This window comes from Aulostomus chinensis, chromosome 13 (genome assembly GCF_037954235.1).
Source record: "Aulostomus chinensis isolate RoL2024-O1b breed Wild chromosome 13, RoL_Achi_v1.0, whole genome shotgun sequence".
In the NCBI taxonomy this organism is placed as follows: Eukaryota; Metazoa; Chordata; class Actinopteri; order Syngnathiformes; family Aulostomidae; genus Aulostomus; species Aulostomus chinensis.
Window position 1 is genome coordinate 20,487,038 of NC_141332.1, and position 22,989 is coordinate 20,510,026.

General features: G+C 38.1%; 1 protein-coding gene across 8 annotated transcripts in view; it reads right to left on the reverse strand.

Annotated features, from left to right (window-relative positions):
* The window catches only part of diaph2 (diaphanous-related formin 2), a 363,855-nt gene extending 341,439 nt beyond the window's left edge, over positions 1–22,416 (reverse strand). For 5 of the 8 annotated variants that reach the window (XM_086222014.1, XM_086222011.1, XM_086222016.1 and 2 more), the window contains exons 1-5: positions 22,255–22,295; positions 21,273–21,667; positions 11,076–11,108; positions 9,227–9,403; positions 2,734–2,838 (exon numbers count right to left, since the gene is read on the reverse strand). In XM_086222014.1, coding sequence (XP_086078140.1) covers positions 2,734–2,838; positions 9,227–9,403; positions 11,076–11,108; positions 21,273–21,356 — 399 coding nt within the window. In that variant the 5' untranslated portion in view covers positions 21,357–21,667; positions 22,255–22,295. Of the gene's footprint in view, positions 1–2,733; positions 2,839–9,226; positions 9,404–11,075; positions 11,109–21,272; positions 21,668–22,077; positions 22,226–22,254 lie in introns of those variants that run through there. The other 3 variants (XM_086222012.1, XM_086222013.1, XM_086222015.1) reach the window with 3 other exon arrangements.
* Positions 22,417–22,989: the final 573 nt, after the last annotated feature.

Here is a 22,989-nt window from a genome sequence, read left to right on the forward strand (position 1 = left end):
AACATTCTTGCATTAATAACCCTGAAATGTCCAAGATGCACATTCTCCTTCCGCCCAAAGTGCATGCTGATCAGTAACTACAAGCAATATTTGACCCAGATAATGACTAAGCCTACCACGAAAAAAATACTTTTTTTTAGTGGTAGGTTTTTCAAAATACATGACTGGTGTGACACTTCACACATTTTAAGATGAGATAAGGTAAGATAAACCTGTATTCATCCCTCAGTGGGGAAATTGGCACTGTCACAGCAGCAGGCACAGAGAAGTAGCAGCAAAAAAGTACAAGGGCAATAAATAGCATTTATATTGTCATATAAATATTATTTCATTTTAAATTTTAATATGGGTCCAACAAATGCAGCACTGTTAAAAATAGCATGAGTTTTGTGTATGCGGAATCTAATTTATTACTCAGAGTTCCTCCACTCGAAAGATTTGCAGAGGGCCGGATGTTGTTCTCTTACCCGCCCCGTTAAACATCTGCAAATTGAGATGAACCAGAGCTTGAAGATCCTCTGGTAATGTTAAACCGCCATGAAAAAGTTCTTTTCAGCCAGCCTATATCAGTCTTTTAAAAATAAAGAAAAATTTGACTTGGGTGATCTGTTTATATTTATGGGTTGCAGCCAGTTGCAACATTGCAAAAAAAAAAAAAAAAAAAAAGGTGAAAGTACAGATATTAATTATGGAATTTAAGGGTTGAAGCTATTTAAGAAGCTATTAATACGAAAATAACGCTATCCGTGCTCCACATCATACACTGTGTATGAGAAGTGCATACAGCAGTGACATCACCCACTTGTGTCCGAACTACAGATTGAAACAAAATTTGGCGTTTTCACCCTGTTGTGTTTTTGTTTGGGGTGGAACAGATATTCACAATTCTAATAATCACTGCAATAAACGATATATGAAATCAAACTTTTTGCTTTCCAACGGATTTGACCAAAACTTTCCCCATGCCAATATGATCTGTATAAAAACATGTTTTCATGACATTCACATGTAGCAGATAATTAAACAGAACAGAAAAATTAAAATTGATTTTGAAAAACAATTTTTTTCTGTATTTCCAAATAAATTGTAAAAGTTCGTGAATTGTGTATTCACCACATTGTTTCCTCATCTCTTGATTTTAAAGAAGAAACTTGAGAAAACTGGACAGGTATAAATATTTGCCATCAGACTGATACCAATTTCTTTAAAAAAATAAAATTAAAAAAAAAACATCTGATGAAACAAATGAGGTGCCGATATTATAGGGCATCCCATAATTATTCCGCCTGTAAATTAATCCACAAGTTAGCGTAAACTAATCATGTAATTTTGACTGACTTCATGAATCAAGCAAAGTCAAGTGATTTCTGGACAGTGCAGCCCCTGGAGCAGCACTGTGCTGGTCATTAGAAAGAATCCAGGTGTAAGGAACTTTACTTTTCAGACCCAGAGGCTACCCCTCTAGCATGCACACATATGTCATCAGTGACATTCAACCATCCCCCTCCTTTAGACCTAATAAATGTGATAACAGGAAGCTGACAGACATCACATTTTGTTCTCTGTCCTTTTACTACACAGATTACGTTATTCATTTGAATAAAATATCATTGCTCGCAAAGTATAATGGGCCCTGCAAGGAATTCAATCATCTCGGAAAATCATCATTATCAATAATGCCAGTTAATTACCATAACAATGAGCAAGTTAATAAATGATGATGTCAAGAGAGGAGTGCTACCAAGTTTGGGAAGCAATTGGGCGGAAGCGCTTTTTCTCTTCCATGCCGATGTAATTTTCACCTGGAAGGGTCGGCCTTAACTTCAAGTGAGCGTTTGAGACTTTGTTACCGCTTTTTGTGGATTACAGATCATATCAATCCATATTAGATTTAACAGTGGGTAACATAATCCTAATTTCAAGACATAATCCTTCCGACTCCTAATATGATTATTAATCCCCATAAACAGTGTTTAACATGCATTTGGGTGACCCACCCAAGTAGGAGCATATTCCCATATTGGAGTATGCCCAATTGTGATTTCGCATTGCATACAGACCAGCAGTCCTTTGGCGGCACATGATGACATGTGACAGGTAAGAAGGTTCAGTGTCAAACCAGTCAAGCAAAGGTAAAACCATACACACATGCCATGCTACCCACACATACCAGGCAATTTATTGTATTTTTTTATTTTTGTGAAGTGCTGATAACACATAGTATACTTTTTGGTGCAGCAACCTATAAGATAGCACATGTATAGGTGGAAAATGTGTTTGGTTTTAATGCAACGGACCACAAGACTGTCTCAATGTACTCCAGTATTAGAAAAGGCGCTGCTACCAATGACCAAACCAACTCTCATGCAAGTACACAACGGAACAACCAACAATTTGCATGCAGGCTCAGGATGATTGAGCAAGCCCCGACCATCCACCTGTAGCATTGAGTGAGTGTCAAGTGAGTGGCTACAATTTTCCAATGGATGGTGGCCTGCGATGGCAGATTGCAGCACAATTGCAAAAAATAATGTAGAAAATAAATCAAATTGCAATCAAAGATGTGGGGTTCAAGCATGAGCAGTGGAGAGATGACAGGAGTGAGCAAGGGCAAAGCAAGCCATACTGTAAAGCACAAAATCAGGTTCTAGTGAGCTGTGTGGGCATCACTTTACAGCCCATCAACTACATATATTCACTTCATAATCCAAACAAATTTATTCTTTGACTTACAGATTTAGCCGTGGCTGAGATGTACTGGACTACCATCTCCCGTTTGGTGCTGAGGTCTTTTCCACGGAGAGGGGCTTTTCGTTCCTCATTCAGATTCATGTCCTCCTACAGGGCGGGATTAAAAGGATGGAGAAATTCAATAATATCGTAAACTGTATGTTACCCAAATCGAGAACATTGTCTTTTAGGAAAATAATAATAGCAGGAACAGACAATTTTTTATGTAATAATAATAATAACAACAACAACAGCGTTCACATTTTTCAAGGTAATATACATTAAGCAACATATCAGCAATGACTAAAAATAACACACTCAAAAAACACACACAAAAACCAAATAGCTATACTATTTTTATTTTAACGGTGTGATGTTTCAAGCAACATGTTCTTGCTTAGACTGCTTCTGAACATGTTTAGTTGCTATTTTTAAGTATCCAACATTCACTAAACCCCTGTAACTCCAGGTTAATAATTTTATCCATCAATTCTGTAGTTTAAGGCAAATACATATACTGTACTTGCCATAAATGTTAGTGAATGAGTAATAATGTTTTCTATATATATATATGGACGTGAATAAAGTCATAGTCCAGAAAAAAAATCAATCGTTTTGCACAGTGTCACACATATATGCAGTATATTGGGACATGATGAATCCATCACAGTCATATTAACTTGTTTGATGGAGAAGCCATACACAAACATCTAATCTAATACATGAAAAAATAACTGCATTGACAAATCAAATGCCAAAAAATTCATAGCCATGCTATTTACAGTGCAATAGTTTCAGAAGCAGGAATAAACTTCTCAGGCCTGCCAATAATTACACTTTAATTTTCATGAAACCCTTATGAGATACTGTCCTTCTGCTGTTGATTAAGTTCTTTTTCTTTGTCACAGTGACAAGGAAAACCAGAGGTAAAAAAAATAAGTGAAATAATTAGTCTTTGAAATGAAAATAGCAAGGCTATGGCAATACAAACTGTACAGCCAAACTCTGGACAACAGAGCAAAATCAAACAACACTGCCTCTATTAAGGCTGTGCAATCACATCAGATAAGCAGGATAGGCTCTATCTGCGTGTTATTGGGAGTATTATCTTTGCACTACTTTAATTCTGCATCACAAAAGAGGTCTTTCATGTGAAAGACATTTGGGGATGGAGCAAAGGCCGAACAGAGCACTAAAAGCTAGGGAATGACATGATGATTAGAATGGAGGGGGATGTTTATCAGAAGCACTCTCTCACAAAGAGATGTCTCGAATGAACAGAGAAAAACATCCTCCTCAGGACGCAGGGACGTAGAGGCTGAAATTGTGGAGCCATGCTGCCCTCTGCTGGGCCCAGAATCGACCCCTGCATGCTTTGGGTGAGGTGATCTGATTTTGAACTGATCCTCTTCTCTCATTTTAATATTCAGACTTAAAATTCACCTTATAAATTAAGCATGACACTTTAAAATGAGAACACCAGTATTATATAACGCTTTGAATATATTCTCAAAATCATCAGATTCAAGCTGTTTTTGGCTTCATTCGTTAGTGAAGAACGGGCAAGAATCTAACCCAGTGGCATTGTGACCTATATTCCACCAACTATATTTCTACTTGTAAATTCTCTTGGAGCTACAAAAAAAAAAAAAAACATTAACATCCTTCTGGTAGAACAGGGAGGAAAAATATACAGCTGAAACCTTTGAAATTAGCATTTTTTCAACCCAAGGAAGGCAGCAGGTTTTTAAATTAATCTCTGAAATTTGTTAATTTATCGGCTTAGCTGGCATTTGATAAATGAGGCAAAAATGTGGCAGGAGGGGTACATGATAGAAGGAGAAAGAGACGTGGTTTGGGTTTTTCAGGTGGCAAACTGGAGGAATGTTAACTTTTCAAAATGATTCATGCTCTTTTATTCAATATGCCCTCAAAAACTTTCAGGATATCGTCACGTGCTAAAAATATGGGGTCTGAGCTTGCATCTTTACCAGGAGGGTTACGTGGAGACATGATTTCTCTACTTGCATGTTGTCAAGCTATGCTATAAACCACAAACTACTGTTTCAGTTATGTTTATATTTTTATTAGTTTCACAATTCCACCTTCATTTAATTTTGAAATGAAACCATGCTCAACTTGCCTGACCTGTCTTTCAGCTTTAAGGGCGTAAAAAGTTTAACATCCTATTGTGTGGGCAAAATTGGCCGTCCATCTTTTTACACACCTGCACCAGCCAGCACCCCATAAAGTTTAAAGCAATACAGCAACATGAACCTGAATCAATCAAAGAAACTTAGACCTTCTAACAAGCCAAACAGTGGATTGTGCTAGACTCTCATCTCCTCTGAATCCAACTGAGGGGCGTTTCACTCCCAAACCACCAGCCCCCAAAATCAACAATAACTGAAGCGGGCACCAGCACAGGTTTGGTGGCGTGTAACCAGTGAAGAAATTTACTTGTCTGTCAGTTGACTGATGTCTCTGGATCATACTGGTCAAGCAGTCAGGGACTGAATGAGCTGCAACAGAATATTTATTAAACAGATGTAATTTGAATTTTAGGAGATATTCAGTCTAAGAGTACAAAACATGATTCACTGCAAATTGATTCCTAAATCAAGGTGTTAGTCTCTTCATGTTGGACAAGGTGTTTTCAAACACTAGCTTGACCTATAACATTTCAGTTTACTGCAAACAGTATAGAATTAGTTGTGCAATTATATATCATATTTATTACATTCAAAAGCAGTCATGCAAGTTATGCAAGAACAGCCTCTAAAGGTCAAGTTCATTCATGAAGGATGCTCTATTCCTCTGACCTAACATTATACATACAAATATTGTATAAGCCTCTAGAAATGTATATTCAACTGTTACCTAGCGTCTAGTATTCAAAGAGCAAAAAAAAAAAAAAAAAATTTAAATTTGCATGAAAAGAAAGATGATTTTAACTATAAGAAGTAAGTTGATACAACGCATATGTAAGTCCTCATTGAAAACACATTCACACACTTCATAAAAACTGTCCATCTATCCATCCATTTTCTATACCGCTTATCCATTAAGGGTCACAAGGGGCTGGAGCCTATCCCAGCTGACACCAGGCAAGAGGCAGGGTTCACCCTGGATAGGTGACCAGTCCATTGCAGGGCCATCAGGAGCAATTAGGAGCTCAGTATCTTGCTCAAGGATACTTCGACATGGTCACAAGGGCAAGTGAGGATCGAAAAAAATAAAAGATATGGAGAAACCTACCTATGGTTGAAAAAATATCTAAGGAAAGTATACCTACACAAAAAATTTTTCAACTGTGACAAATCGATTACTGTGTCCACTACCCTCAAATCCGATCCATGAGTGTGAAAGGGCACTAACAGTCACTCCCCTGTGGGTTGGATTTAATGTCCTGGCACGTAGTGTAACTGCTGAGGGATCACATAGGAGCTTATTACTGGGAGTGTTCATCCTGACAATGGTGCATAGAGAGGCACATAAAACTCTCCAGCCACGGCAGTCCTGCAATGTTTCACTGGTTTTTTTCATTGGCCCTCTCTGGCTATGTAATCATCTCAACACCGCACACTACTTCTGACAATGAGAAGGCACTCTCTGAGGGACGGTAACAGAGACAAATGGGTACTGGAATTAAATCAATTCAATCAATCCAAAGTAAAGATGTCGTGCTCTGATAGGTTTTCAGGCTGACAGGCAAGTAAAAACATAATCTGTACAATATTGCCCTAACTGCTCAGGGCCCCATCAGCACAGAGGACTTTCAAGCACCAATATGTGGCAACTACTGACAGAAAGTCAAACTATCAGGGTGATTTGTCTTGATGGAGAGCCCAGTGTCATCTATCTGACCTTACTAGAAACCCCAACACTGCTTTAATGATCCTTTTGCAGACAATAAAAGTGTTGACCCAATGATGAAGGGGGTTTGTAATATGACAAGGGTGTCAGATATAGTGTTCTGTAGATCTGATAAAGCTCAGATGCCATCATGTGTGTCACTGCATTCCTCAGTTGATCCTCTCCTAGAGGAGTCTGCTACCAGCTTCTCAGAGTTTTTTCCTTGGACAGATGCATGTCCCGGACATATCATCAGTGGATTTAAGACTGTGCATTTGATGAGTGGCCCTGACTCCCAGCTGTGCGCAACTTGGTAGATTTAACAACAGGACACACCAATGACACACAACCTTCTGAAGGAAGAGCTGAAAGGGAATGTCTCATGCACTTTATTGAGGTAGTTTTATGAACATACTTCTATCAATGGTTAGCTTCAAAAACTCTAGACAGACTTCTCCCTTCCCACTGATTTCGTTATACTTCTCTACATCCCTTTGATGACCTTCCACTAATAGGCTATGTGCCACATAAGCTCTGCGATACACAGTCTAAGGTGTAAACCACTTTCTAGAGAAAAAAAACATCTTCACTTTCTTCAAGTCATTAATGCACAGTGGGTGGTCTAACTAATATGACACGGGTCATCCTTTGATTTGAAGCCAGCTGGCCTTCTCTGGCAGCAGCATGTCGCACCATAAAAACAACCAATAACCAAAAAGCTGTAAAGAGAGAGGGCAACTAAAATATACGTGTGTGTGTGACATAAAAATAGAGAGACATGAAAAAAGAGAGATGCTGAAGGGAAGCAAGTAGCATCAAAAGACACTACACACCATTGTCTTTTCTCTAAAACATCAAACTATTACATTATATGAGAGCAACTCGTGGTGGCTTCAAAAATATATATAAGTAAATAACCCTTTTCTTTTTATTTAATTACTGTAATTGCATATCTCAACCCAGATTGTCAGGGCCTGTCAAATGTCAAACCACCTAACATGCCTTCTGTGTCGTCTGTCACTGAGCAAATTGAAGCCTGGGTTTAATGTCACGCCACTGTGAGCACAAACACAGTAATTGAGAGGTGAACTGAGTGACAGGGATGAGCAACCCCGCAAGAAACGCTGAGCAGTCGCCTGATGAAAAGCAGGAGCTCTGCTCACATTTCTATGGTCCTGGCAATAAAGACCATTGTATGGGGAAAAGAGAAAAGGCATCAACTGTATACCAGACACAGATACACACTTTGAGACATTTATCCGGGATAGTACACAAAACCTGTGCAATGAAGCTGGAGTAATTTAGCTTTGCACTTCAAAGAAATGGGCTGAGAGCTTTTTGTTAGATTTCAATCCTGCAGTACATAAGGCCAAAAATACATTTCAATGGAGAAAATCACAAGTGTGACAGAGTTTTGACCCCACAGATGAGTGTGAAGTGAATTTCAAAGTTCTGTGCTCATTGCTGACAATGGTCTAAGGAATCAGTAGAAGGAACCCTGCTTCACAAAAGCTCTATGTATGCAGAATTCATTTACATGTCCTATAAATCCTCTACTCATCTAATTTGGGTGAAGTCGATACAAAGCGCAAGGATTCCCATGCATATTTTACATGGGCAACCAATGTTAGTATTTTTTTTCTCTATCAAGGAGCACAATTCCACAATAGATGAAACCCTTCTGTGTCTGTTCTGCAACCAGGACATTTAAGCATCTGTGCACAGGGGAGGGCACTGGCTTACAGAGATGGTAGAGCAATATCTGAGATCTTTAATGTAAAATATTCAGGGCTCACTGTGAAACTGTGGGTTCATGTGGAAAAGTGTGAAGATTTGTGAGATTAGACAAGAAAAATATGGTCAACTAAAAAGGCAGAACAGTGTAGAATTTGCTAATACACTAGCAGCAGCATGGATCAGGAGGTAGAGGTGCCAACTGAAGGGACGCTGGTTAATCCGCCTTTTCCTTTGGTGTCGAAGTGACCTTGAGCAAGATACTGAAGCCCTAAGTGCTTATGATGAGTACGTTTGCACCTTGCATGGCAGCCTCCCCCTATCAATGTATACGTGTGTCTGTGTGTGTGTGTGTGTGTGTGTGTGTGGCAATGAGACAACATTGTAAAGTGCTTTAAGTGCCATAAAGGAGGAAAGGCGCTATATAAAATGGAGTCCATTTACATGGATACATTTTGTATAAATCTGGGTTTCCCTGAAGTGCCTGAGTATTTTTTCACACCGCCTGGAACAAATGAATGAAAAAACTATGCTGACTCTACAGCAATGTCATTTAGGGTCACACTGCTGCTGGATCAGCGACACGCAGAGGGTGGGGTTTGGCTCTGAATACAGAGTTAACATGCGTACTTGTATTATTGGGGTTTTCATTTATGAGTATGTGAATGTAAAACTGTCACCATAAAAGGAGAAGGGAGCTCTGGATTTATAACACATGATAAAATGAGAGCATCATTGCAGAGGGAACTGCAGTACAATAATCATTTTTATCTCACTGATGATTTCATAATCGTTGGAAGCCAAACTCATAATTGAAAATAAGATCTGATTCATCACCTAGCCCTACCAAGGAGTACTGCAAATGACCAAAGGAAAGAATAGGTGACAAGAGAAATACAAAGCTTACCATCATCTTCTCAAATAGGTCAATAATCTCCTTTTCTGAGAGGTTCATGGAGCGTTCGTCAAAGAGAGGCTGAGGGATAGGCAGCTCAGACTGGGTAGAGAGGGGATCTGTGGGGTGCTGTATGAGGGGCTTCTCCTTCTTCATCCCAGTTTTTCTGAAACTGGTGATACGGTCACGCTGAAAGAAAACAGAGGCTGGTGAGATGATCAAATATAATGCGATATCAATCATGCAGCTCAGGAAGTCCTATTTTAATCATATAATGTCAATTTGTCTTTTCATCAATCATATGCTGAAACTATGGTTTTCCATGACAGCATCCAGCCATTATTCTCTGGCCAGACTAAAATTTGTACAAATGGAAAAGATTGGTACACAAACTAGAGATGGGAATTTATAAGATTTAATCGCCACTAATATTATCAGTTATTCTAATCAGATTTATCAGTAGCCTGGTTCAAAAGATCCATGTTTTTATTTGAAAATATTTCAGTGTATTTCCCCTTTGAATAAAAATGACCATTTTTCAGACATACTAAAAAAAAAGAGCGAATTTTTTTTTCATCAAATATAATATCATTATCAAACACAAGCACACAGTGGTATCTGATACAACAGCAAGTGAAAGTTAGAACTGACACAACTTTATTATAAAATAAGACTTGCAAAAACACATGCATTTGACATGGTAAACAATATCAACCTTTTAGAACTTCACTTACCAGCATACACGTAAGACCAGCTAATATACACAATACTGAGTTGAAATAGAAACAACTGATGTACATCTTTAGCTCTGTTCTATAAGTCTAAGGAGAGTTCATTTCTATATTCAAGTGATGTGTTTCTGGTAAATTCTGTCAAGGGAAGTTTAGGTTAAAGCAGGAAAACATAAACCACCACATGCAATGAACGTTAGTCATGTTTAGTATGGTGGAATAGAGAACATGCTTAATGGATGCACATACAACGGCTTCACAAAGTATTTAGATACATTCACTTTTTGCACATTCTGTTGTTGAGTTGTACATTTTATTTCAAATCGATAGAATTTCATTTTTTTCCCCTATTAATCTACATCTAGCAACTTACAAATATATTTAACAATTCAGATGTGTTGGCATGTCACAAAAAATTGTGCACAATTACATTAGTTATCTTTAAACTGCATGTAGAACTTGAGCGCAATCTACCAGAGGAAATTTGAATTTAAGGTACACTAATGGAGAGACCTGGGGAAGGCCATACATAAACTCTTTCCATTCAACTCAAATTATACAAACGGCATACTACAACTTTCTTGTACAGCTCCTTAAACACAATGAAATTGTATCTATTTTAAATTGTGCAAAACTACAATAAAACCTACAAAAGTAAAAGGGTCTGAATGCTTTCTAAAGCCATTATATAAAGAAAAAAATGGTGAGACAAACATGAAGATGTCATATCAATGATGTCACTATTGTAAGTTTACTGAAATAATTCTGAATGGATCAATCACACTAGAAGCAAAGACAAAACCACATTGTTCCTTTAGCCAACTTCATTCTGGACAGCCCTAAAAAATGGCAAATCATCACTGTTTTTATTTTTGGTTTTGTTTTTTTTAAGGATTATGGAAAGTTACCACAGGTCAGATTTCAAAAATGTTGCTACTCATTACACTGTATCATAATACTACATGTTTTTTGCACACACATTTTGAAAGTGTTTTTTTGGGGGGGGGCTTCTTGCACATTTGATCCATCCATTTATTTCAGTCAAATACCCCATGCAACCATGACAACACAAGAGATGAGTTTGTAAAGTGAAAAATAAAAACACAGCAAAATTAAACCCAGCACCTTACCATATCATCAGCCAAAGTTTTTATGTGTATATTCTGTTGGAGGGAGGGCAAAGCATAAATGACAGGATATGACAAGACCCCATAATGCACAGTAGGCTCCCAGTCGGATTTGAATTCACATGTACATTGTCTTCTGGATATTGTCTCATTTTTCTGATAGAATTTCAACCTAAGTGTCATTATACAGAATTTGGAATATGAGCAAATCCTGGAGAGTGTACATGTGTAGGATGTGAAAACAACAACTGAGCTTGAATGTAAAACATAAGGGTGCATGTACACTTGGACAACCCAAGGATGCACACTTTGGACATACAACGAACAAATATGAGATTAAATGGGACAGATCATTTAGCACCCGTTGATCCCATCAGCTAGAGTAGCCTCTACCCATTGTGGACATGTTGAGATAAACCATGAGTTAAACAGTAAAAGATACTTTTGTATAAAAGAGAATTTTATATATATCCCATTTTGTGTGTTCCACAGAGCGTCTCTTGAAATGACAGAAGGCGAATCAAATCATTCTTGTTCACTTCCTGGTATTACAATCATGGGTCTAATCAATTCACAGCCTCTCTATCTAAGGGTGCCAACCAGTGTTTTCCTGAACAATCAACAATGCTTGCTTGTCAACCAAATTCAAACATCCACATAAAATTCTGCAAAAAGCCCTCATTAAAATGAAAAAGAGGACTTGTCTCCACTACTGTTGTTTATGTCCATCTCAGTGAGGCTTCTGCCAGGCTTGTGGCCAAATGTGCCTCAAATGGGAAACAGTAGGTGCACGGCCATATGCTGCGACACTGGGTTGTTAAGTGCTAATGAGTGGGGAGATGTGGGGTGGTCATGGCCATAAAGCCTGCCTCCTGCCGTGGATTCCACCACTATTCTAATCAGGAAACTACTGACACTGGGGGAAGCAAACACATCAGCTCTAACCTGCACCTCCCTCTGTGCATCTTCATCAGCTATCGCTCTAGGCAACACTGGAGATACACAAACTACAATATTTATCACCATATCAACAGTTGGAGGTTAACAGAATGAACAACAAACAACAAAGCTTCAGTCTCTTTGTGCAAAAATAGGTGCAGAAATAGGTCATTATTCACCTGGCATTATACATAGTGGGTCTTCTCTCATTATCACAGCTGAGATGCACTGAGAAAGTCGCTTAGACAACCAACTGCTCCAGTGGAGCAGCTCGATGGCGGGCAGCTACCAGGTGTGAATGTGTGTAACTGTGTGTGAACATGACAAAAAAACATCCATGCATCTGCTTTAGTATAGATGTACAACTCTCCACAACACCCATAACAACTCAGACCCTGTCATGGAAAACAACTTCTCCTGATTCTAACTCAGACTGCACGTCTCATTCAGCCTAGCACTCACTTGTAGTCTAAAACGGCATGAAAGAATAGCTAATTTTCAAATGGAGTACTTTAACATTTTCTAATCAATTTAACAACGATCAAACCACTGTTTGGCTAATTGCCTTGACTTAAGGGGATTTCCTTGCCCATTATCTAGGCAACATAGCAACAACGCAATTTAACATCTAACAATTAAGCTTACATGTCTTCTGGGCATCTCCTGCTTATTAAAGTAAACTTTTTCATCATAATAAATGTTTATTACCAAAGACATATTCCTCTGAATAACCTAACCAAATTAGCTCCAGGTCCCTCCTTAATCAAATATGATTATGGCTCCATGCAGATCTTTAAAAAATGAAAACACAAAGCAATATTCCACAACCTGAGAGACAATTTGAGGACACAAAACCATCCCAGTATGCATATTTCACTCTATAAGTTCAAATTAATATCACAAACTAAAACTAATGTTAATATTACATTAACTCATTATTAGATAGTTTTATTACAAACAGCCACCAGGTGGCACATGAAAAAAAAAAGTGTTAATTAAAGATGGAGAGAGGACAATTTATGTTTGTCTGCCATTGCAGAGCTTTTAAAATAGCAATACCTGTTTGCAAACCAATCTAACTAAGCCATCTGTATGATGATATCACTCTGGCTCGCTGAATGGAACTATTACTATAAAATCAGTAGCCCCGATGCCTTTGTTAAACGAGTTGAGAAGAAAATTAGGTTTTACTTTAATTAGTTCTAATAATAACAAAAGGATTACTCAGAGCCAGCCATTGTTGGCGGTGAGGACTATAATGCAATGTGCAGCTCCTGATTGTTTTTGGCAACTTCATGAAACTACTTTGTGTTCCTGTTCAGTCAAGTGCTCTGTTCAGTTAGCGGCACTCACACCTGGTTTTCATTTAACTTCACATTTGCCGAGAACAACAACAAACTCTCTTATACTGAAGCTCTTAAATGATTGTAGGAAAATGGTGCAGATGTTATAATTAGCCTCATTTATAGGCTGAAAGCTCAGCAGTCATGTAAAGTTGACATGGTGGAAATACGTATTCATTTCACAAGTATATTACGCTGCTGCCAACATGAACAATTATGGGCTAGAGGAGTACAGCTGCAATAAAATATGCCTAAATATAATAACGTCAGTTCTTAGAGGATAAGTGCATTATTTTTAAACATGGGCTCTATTTTCTAATCTCCTAAATGATTAATCACGGGGAAAAGAAATCTTGGAATTTGGGTGGTAGAGTGACAGTGCTACGGCCAACATCTGCAAAACGACTGTCATGGACAAATACCAGTGGTATTCAGTTTCAAAGTACAATAAGATGAACTAAAAGAGCTGTTTCTGCCACAGATTGACTCAGAATGTAATTTTCTATGCAAAGGTTCCTGTACAGAGGTTGTTTTTTTTTACATTCTGCTCCAGGGGGTAGTAATTGTACTAAAAATTTGTTATTATTCTGCCATGCTTTCATGTGTACTGATGCCAGGTCGACATAATAACATTCTGTTCAGCCTGTCTGCAGCTGATCTCTCTGCTCTTGGAACATCGTTTTGTTTTCCAAGAGAAAAGTGCTTCTGTGTTGGATCTTCTATTATTTGTCTGGCAGTTTTCATTCTGGTTGAAATTGTAACTGTTAAAATGACTGTGTACAAGCCACAGACAGGAGTATTTTCATCCAAGTTGAGGATAACTAACAACTTTTGGTTTTTAGTTTGTTTTGTTTTGTTTTTTGTTGTTGTTGTTTTTTGTTGTTGTTTTTTTTTTGGGGGGGGGGGGGGGCTCCATACCTAAAAGCCAGCCTATGAAAGCACTCAAGTGTTAATTACTGTATATCTCTTCCCCTAATTGGGCTCACTGACTCACTGTTATTTTTCAAAAAAGAAAAACATGTCAAGCCCTGATGAAAACACTACATATTTGATTAAGGACAATTTCTTGTGCTTATATTTAATGCTAATGTTGCTAGTCATAGCTATACACATAAAAATGACAATTTGTCTAGGGGTAATCAGATACTGTGCTCAATTTGGGAAGAGTGGAATCAGGCTGCTCCAAATACCACCTGGATAACTGCATTAGAAAAAGACTTGAAAAATCAATTGGTCTAAATTAATCTTGTTACAAAGTCTTCTCAAACTCTGTAGAGGAGTACAACTTAGCTTCAACTGCTACGGAAGACTTACAAATACATGAAAAGGGATGTTGCTGAGTCAGACTGTGGTGAGCGCACAAGCAAAGTCATAAAGGTAACATGATACTCAGAGCTAAGAATTTGCCTAAGTAAGAACTGAATGACAACTCATTTAAATTAATGTCAACTCAGGCTGACAAATTGGAAAAAAAAACACACACAAAAACGACGACTGATCAGTCACATGTGTGAAACTGTTGAAACTCCGCAAACTGCAAAAAATACAAACATTCTGTGTTCAAAAATATGAGGATGTTCTTGAGTTTTATATCATCAAACTGAATATTTTTTAATTTTGGATACACTAAACAATTCATAAAAAGAGACCATTTTTTCAGGTTCCAGATGGCTGTTTCATTGTTGGTTAATCTATGAACTGTCTACCACTGGGAGCGTTGAAATTTAGAGAGTGAAATCTACAAAGAGGGTGTGTGTGTGTGTGTATGTAGGGCAGAGCAACAAGACTGGTTGCATGAATGTTGCAAATGCACACCAAAGAAGACAGCTACTTATCGCACAGTAAAAAGAACTATGAAAAGAATGGCCCTCTTATCCTCTCTGCTAACTGGATTGGGAACAACTCAATCAAGCACAGAAAGCCATGTTGTTTTCCTAAACCAATAAATCAACTCTTGACAGATCTACTGCTGACAAAGGAGAGACTTTCACTTGTTTCATTCCAAAAGGCTACAAAAACATCTAAGGACAAGTAATTTATTTCAAAAACGAAAAAAAAAAAAAAAAAGAATGGGCAAGATAGCTGCAAGAGCTAAAGTGCCTTTAAAAGGGCATGAGTCTGTGGTAGGCTTATTATTTCAGGAGAGCTGGCACTGCTGGCAGTTTCCTAAAACAGCACCTATTGAAAGGCAAAGCACACAAAAGCCAGCGCGGCTAAGATTTGAATGGCTTTACAATGGATGGCCTGACCATGTGACTGCAGACCAGCACAGCACTGCCCTCAGGTTATGTGTGTCTATTGAAAACAAATTTCTAGTACTGTATCCCTGAGGGCTGCCATGATATGCAGCCATCACAAACATTGGGTTTGGTAAGAAAATGTACAAAAATCTGTAATTGCTCATGATAGTATATATAAGATATGCTAAGTTGGAGGATGGTATAATTACGATGAATTATTGTCATTCTGACTTTCATTGTACATAGATGACCAGCCACCTTCCCTCTTTTTTGTGAACTCACAAAAAAAGGCTTGAAGTTAGTGCATTTGTCATATACTTCTGTGGTATTCTACATTACTGCTGTATTGTGAGTCTTTTGAGATTCTTAAGCATCCGTCAGCTCTCTCAGCCACTGATCTGCATTGACCTATTTTCACATTGCTGGAGGAGGGCTCCTCTAGTTCAGAAACTACATGATCAGCTATCTTTAATCACTCACCACACTTTTATAATCTTCTATGTTCTTTTAAGTGACAGGGTGTATTACACCAATGTGCATAACAGAAAGCTTTGCATTTTGTCCCAAATTTGCATTTAGTAAATAAAACAACCATCAAGAGAGTCACCAAAATTGCCTTTCTAACTGATAAACAGCACAAAAAGGGGATAAATTCTTTTTTTTCCTTCAATAGTTTTTAATCTGCCAAGTTCAGGCATTCACGCACGCTTGTTGGAAACTGGCCCACTGTTGCTTGCAGCTGATACTAAGCCAGCTATCACTAAACAATCACACAGAAGCTTTCTTTGAGACCAGTGATAAAATTTGTTGCTAGTGAGACGGCTTATAGTTACTAAAGAGCTCCCCAGCATCCTAATACTTTAGTTATCAAATAGTCAATGAAAAAGAATTGATACAGCTCTTTGGCTGAGGTCCGCAAATTTGCTAGTAATTTAATTAATTACTGAAATAATTCAATCTAATCTAATCTAATTTGGACCAGGCAGAAAGTTGCTTTTGCATTAAAAGCAGTCACAGTTATCTTTATAACTGAAAACAAAGTCAAACTGCGAAGATGCACAAGTAAATTTGTTATAACATAATAGATAAATAAAACTTGTTTGAAACTATTTGAGGGCAGGATGTCATCATGTTATCTAATTACATCCATATCTAGTTAAATTGAGAATTACAGCAGGGTATTGCAATGCCTCTCAAGTGTTTGTCCGCAATGCAATGCTATTTGAAGGACACTGTGGTGTGCCTGGTAAAACAATGTATTTACATGACAAAAATGTGACTAAATGGTTGCAGTGTGGAGGCTCCCAATCGCAATCATTAAATACAGCTCAAGAGCAGGGGAAGCCCAGCACACACAAACCAATACTGGGTCACAAGGTACAATTCTTGTGTCGTCACTTAGAGAATATCACAAAGCACTGACACACAAAGACTTTTCGCAAAGTAGACTTGTAAACTTTAAATATTTTATCTCAAATACTGATGATGATGTAGATGAATGAGGTTCTGACTGACATTAGTGCAGCGTGGGTTTCTTCCACTGGATGTGACTAAAGCATTCTTCACCACTTCCTCTCTCTAACTTCCTGAATGCCATTAAATCGCTCACATATGGTCTGTTTCCTGCCTCATACATCTCCCAAACACAATTGTGGTCATATTCAATAAACAATACACAGAAAAACACATAAGCTGCTGCAATTGAATTTTTAGAAAGCAACACCAGTTTCGGTCCACCTGAAAAAAAAACGTTTCGCAATTCACCAAAAGTAAAATCTGGTACAGTGTAGATCAGCCATAGGAAAAGTTGCTCTGTCTCTTGTTGACCTAAAATGATCCCTGAAGCCTCCTGAAACCTTCAAATGCCACAGCTCTGACACAGCAAGCAATTACAATAATTGAATGAAATGTGATACTGCCAAAAATGCCAAACAGGAAAGGTTAAGTACTCCCTAACCTAATGTGATGTGGTGAAAAAAAAAAACATAAATATGCAGTGCAGTATAATAGCACTTTAATTAGCTTGTCTAGTTTACATCCATCACAACAAAAAGTTAATGTTTCCATCTGTCATCCTAATGCAGATATCATTCAAAAGAAAATCTTAATTTTATGTTAATGTTGACAATGAAAGATTCTACAAATATATATAAAAAAATTATCATATAATTAAGCTTCTTAACAGTGATTGCTAGATGATTTTATTTCCCAGCTAAAATTGTATGTAAATACAATTTCTCAGTGGCCTACAGATGACTTGCAGCAGAGGATACGATCCTCGAGTGTTCGTGGCAACACCATTATTCCACTAAGGTCTCCCATGTCCAAGTTCTCATAATTAAGTTTTGTCATTGTTGTCATTGTCATTACTGAAGTCTTAATGACTTTAATTACGAAATGACGATCATCATTAAGACCCAGTTTAATTTATCCCTGTTAATTACAAATTGTCTCAAATAAAATGATGGACATGTTCTAATATTCAGAAGACTTTGGCTTTAGCTTTTGATCCCCTGGGACTGTGGACAGTGTTTGTCTATCAAAATAATGTCATAGTGGCAAATGTTGATTTTATCTGAATATAAATAATATGTTTAGCATTTTTTCCTTATCGTTGATGATGAGCAAACAAGAGGAGACTTGAGCAGAACTGGGCCCATATCAATGGTACTGTGAGAGAGGGCATTGCTGTTATGTACATCTGTTTATCTATTTTTCCAAAATATCTGTGAATCCACCCCGTGATTTAAACTCCCCCAAGCTTTTCCTCTACCCAGGCCCCACCCTTCTACCAAGTTTCATTAAACATCCAACCAGGCTTGGGTGAAGTAGATCGCTTCAGCGGAGGTAATTACTATGCAGAAGCTAGCAATAAATGTCTGTTTTCTGCAATCAGATTACAGGTTGAAAATAAGCCAGTGCCTACAGACTAACAATTTGTTCTCTGGTTATTACATGGATACACTGGGATGGCTTAGGTTTCTCCCATGTAGCTCTGTGTGACATCATTGATGCTGGCATGGCGAGGGGAAATATTTCTCCCTCCCTGTCAAACATGCACCCCTGAATTTGAAAATTCCTACTTCTGTCTACTTGTTTTATTGGAGTTCATTACATCATCAAATGAGACATTGTGGTAAAGAAAAGTGGCAGACCTGCTGCTGCGTATCTCAGATCACTGCTGTTATTCTAATGTCCTTGACTGTGTTGACTATTCTCGTCCTGGGCCAAAAGCCCAAACGGTGCTTCTATGATGTAATCCTGACCAACGACTTGTAAAACAAACATACAGCTTTGAGAGTTTCTCCTCTAAACACGGATTTAACTTTTCCAAGGCCAAACTCTGCTTGTGTCAAACATTTTGCTTATCTTTCACACAAATGAAAGCTGCACACACTAAAGTAGAGGTCAATGTCCCACTGCGAAGCGGAACGTTTCTATTAGTTTAACCTCACCTCAACCTCACCTCAGCATTTAAAACTGCAGTTTCACTGATTAAATATCCATACCCCCCCCCCGACTATACTTTTACACTTATTGAAAAGTGCAAACAAGCTACAGCATATTTGAGGGCAGCTAAAAAAGAGGGGATAAACAAGAGGACAGACCACAGCCCCACCCAGGATGAATAATTACTTCCTCTGTCCAGCTGCACTGAGATTTCAGCAATCACTATAGAACATGCTTTGCTATGCATAAGAGTGTTCTTTGGACGATTGAGCAATAGGGAGCATGCCTGGCTTGAGGACCACTTTAGGGAACCAAAAGCAGTGATCTAACAAAAGACTTCTCATGACTGTTTCGCTGAGTGATGTCATCCTGACTCGCTTGCAAACCATTTCAAAGTTGGTAGGCAGGATATTCAAGGGACTGGTGTTACGATTTCTCAAGGCAACTCCCTTCAATAGTTCTGGGAGCGAATGACATTTCACTCCATTCTGGGATTTCCTGTCTGGCAGTTGTGTTAGTATGGTCACATTCTCTCAAACCTTAACTTTGCTAGAACGCAACCAGGGATAATAGGTTGAGTTTGTGACACTGCATGAGTCCTGTTCACGCTTCCATGTCTCAGTTAAAGGACACGTTTATATCAAAGCAACAAACCTTGTTTAGAAGTGGAGCTTGACGTGTTTCGTTAGCTATGTGTGCAAGTCAAACTCCTCAGTGGTTCAATCACTTGATATGCTTGTGAGCAGCGGCTGCAAATAAACTCTGACCTGATCCCTCCACTCAGCTAACAATCACAGTGCAGTGAAAGTCATCACAACTACTAACCAAGTGTTGTTGTTTTAGCTGTTTAGACACGACCTCATTCAGAAAAATAAACTGCAACCATCAGGGAAAAACAAATACTGTAGAAGACATTGGCCACAGCTTTGTTTCTCACAGCAAGTAAACCTGAAACTGCTGACTTCTGCAGTAACATATCGGGAAGCGCAATTTTTTTTTTTACTTCTAATTTGGACATTAGCTGATATCTACAGATGTCAATTTTATTTCAATCAAAACAAGTTTATAAAATATTCCAAGTTGTACATAAATAAAAACAAATTTGACAAAGTAAACATTTTTATTTATTTCCAAAAGCATTTTGAAAAGTCAATAATTCATCTTCATTTATCACTTATTTGTAATCAAAAGATGGCGAGGAAGAGACTTCAGCCTCATACCAGTGTTAAAAATGGCCGATATTATTTTGCATTCTTACTGAAGATTAAATGCACTTTACACCCATGAAATTGAGATGAAGGATCTAAATTGGAGCAGGACTGCAACTAACCATTATTTTCATTAATGATTCATTTAAAAGGTTATTGTCATGTTTGGCTGAGTAATATATAAAATATCAAGAAATCCTGAAAAGACAAATCAATTATTAAAATAGAGAGGGATTCATTTTCTTTCCATTAACTGATCGATTATCAGCTTTAAATTTTATCAATCCCGACTTCACACAGAATCCTAGACAACACCGCGAAACCACAGCACAACCAAAAAAATGACTCAAAAGCATAATGACACCAGAGCTCTAATGATGGATAGTCATGGTTCACCATGTCCTTCAATGCCTTTTCCCCACTCACACTACATAAAAACAAGTCCACGCTGACAGAGAAGCAAGAAATGCATTATATGTATGGACTGATAATACTCTTCATGTTTACTGAAGGGTGCAAAGCACATCACCCTAATGCAATGAGTCATCCGGTGACTGAAAGTCTTTATGTGTGTTTTAGAAGCCAACTGTCACAACAAGAACGCTCTTCAGAGAACTTTCAGGGGATGTATTAAGGGTGATCACATGATGCATTTAGTGCAAAGCAAAATACAGCACTCAGTGAAACTCTACCTCTTTGGCCCAGCTCTTAAAAACTATTAGCTGCTCTGTATTGGAATACATTAAATAGTAATAAGAACTTCTCGCTAATGTCCTACACGAAACAGATGTGCGATGTTTACAAGACTTGTTCTCTAAATGTGTAGGAGATGTCTTTTATCTTGGTTTGGCTTCAATATAAGGAACATAGGCTTCTGTGGAATAGAAGCCATTTTCAAACTAATGTGAGAACATGAAACTTTCTTGGTGAAACTTTCTCATGCTGACTGAAGTTGGCATTAACCCTTGCATTTGGGATTTCATGATATAGCAAGTGAAACAGCAATGACTGTAAACCTACCAGCTTTTTGTTTTTACCCTCATCTTCACTGGATTTCTTTTTAGAGGGCTTATTCGGGTCCTCCCCACCGCTTGCTTGATCCATTCTTGGCTTCTATATTAGTTTCCCTCCTCTGGGGGAAGAAAAAAAAAAAAAAAAAGAGGTGGCCTCCTCAAAAGTTCTTAACTAGTAGGCAACAGTTGTACAGCAAACCATGCAGGTTAATTAAGTGTTTTCAAAATCCATTCCGTTAAAAGTGTGAAGAATGGGTTCCAAAATATTTTCCCCATAAAATATCCGAGTCAGTCGAGGGCTTAGAAGAGGTGTGGTAGTATCCGTCCAGATGTCCTCTCAGCTCAGCATCAACGCCGTTCACACAGCCGGGGAAGCCTTTTCGACAAGAACCAGGCTAGTAACTGCAATGGAAACAACGTTTAATTAGTTTAATACAAATGTCCAAGGTGTTACAGATGTTTCCCGACACACGTGTTTCCTTTAACAACCTGATTAGCGCGCGGAGTGGACAGAGATGTAAACAAACGTCAAATGTATATCTAAATAACTCCTCGACAATGATAACAAATTGTATGTGTTTTAAGACTTACAGACAACAAGCTCGAGCCCTGTGTTTGGAAACATGCTTATGTATGTAAGAAAGGAAACTTAGGAGCTGTGCAAGTTAGCTATAAGGAAGTATTAACCCACAAAAACGCATATTTTTTGACCGGGAGGCTCTGACAGCTTTTGCGACCAATGTTAAAACGACGTTACATATATTTATCACCATTAATATCGTTTAACAGTTGTCCCAATAGTGGAAAATCACCGTTGTTCTCTCTGCTTGAGATACTTTGCAATGCTGCACATTTAGCCAGGTTAGCATAAAATGATTCCCCATGCCAGACGAACGTTAGTGACTTTAAACACAATTTTACACAAGAGTAGATAATAACGTGACATTAAATAAAATGGGATATATACATAACGTGTCAAAGAAACTCACAGAATTCCATCCAGAGCTTACCTTCGCAACCAAACCTGAATGCCAGGCCCACGCTCAGACCCGCCCACCCGATTCTTATTGGTCGACGTATTGCGAAAAGAGCGATGATTCCAGGAGTCATTGGTCAGCTGAGTTGGCTGTCAAAAGGTTGGCGTGGCGTCGAAGAGGCGGAGACTGATGACGAGGAGGTCAATCTGATCTCAGAGCAAGTGGATGGGTCTTTCAACTGTCGGGCCGGAGCAGGAATAGATCTATACATTGAGTGAATTATGAAAGGCTGGCAGCAGACAGGAAGCAGGGCTGGAGTCCGCGGCACCAAATCAGACCCTTTGTGTGTGCTTTATCATTTCACACCCTTTGTGTGCGGGTCTGCTGTGTGAAATATAGTAATGACATGTTAAACAAAAGAAAATACCTTTCCTGCAAATGCTGGATAAGAATGTTTCGGAGAATACAATTTATAAAAAGAAAAAGAAAGAAAGAAAGAACTGCTGGGATCATAAAGGGGAAACGAAGAAAAAAGTTGATTATTTCCGTATTTAAGTAAAAACATATAATTTGATGGGAAAAGCCTCAGAGTTTACTTGTTTTCGCTGATATCTTATGCCTTTTTATTAAAAGAATCTACATCACTATTATCATTTGTCATGGCTTTGACAGTTATTGTAAATATATATATACATAATATTTTTTTTACTGTCAATAACCAAATACTCAACTTAAAATGGAAAATAA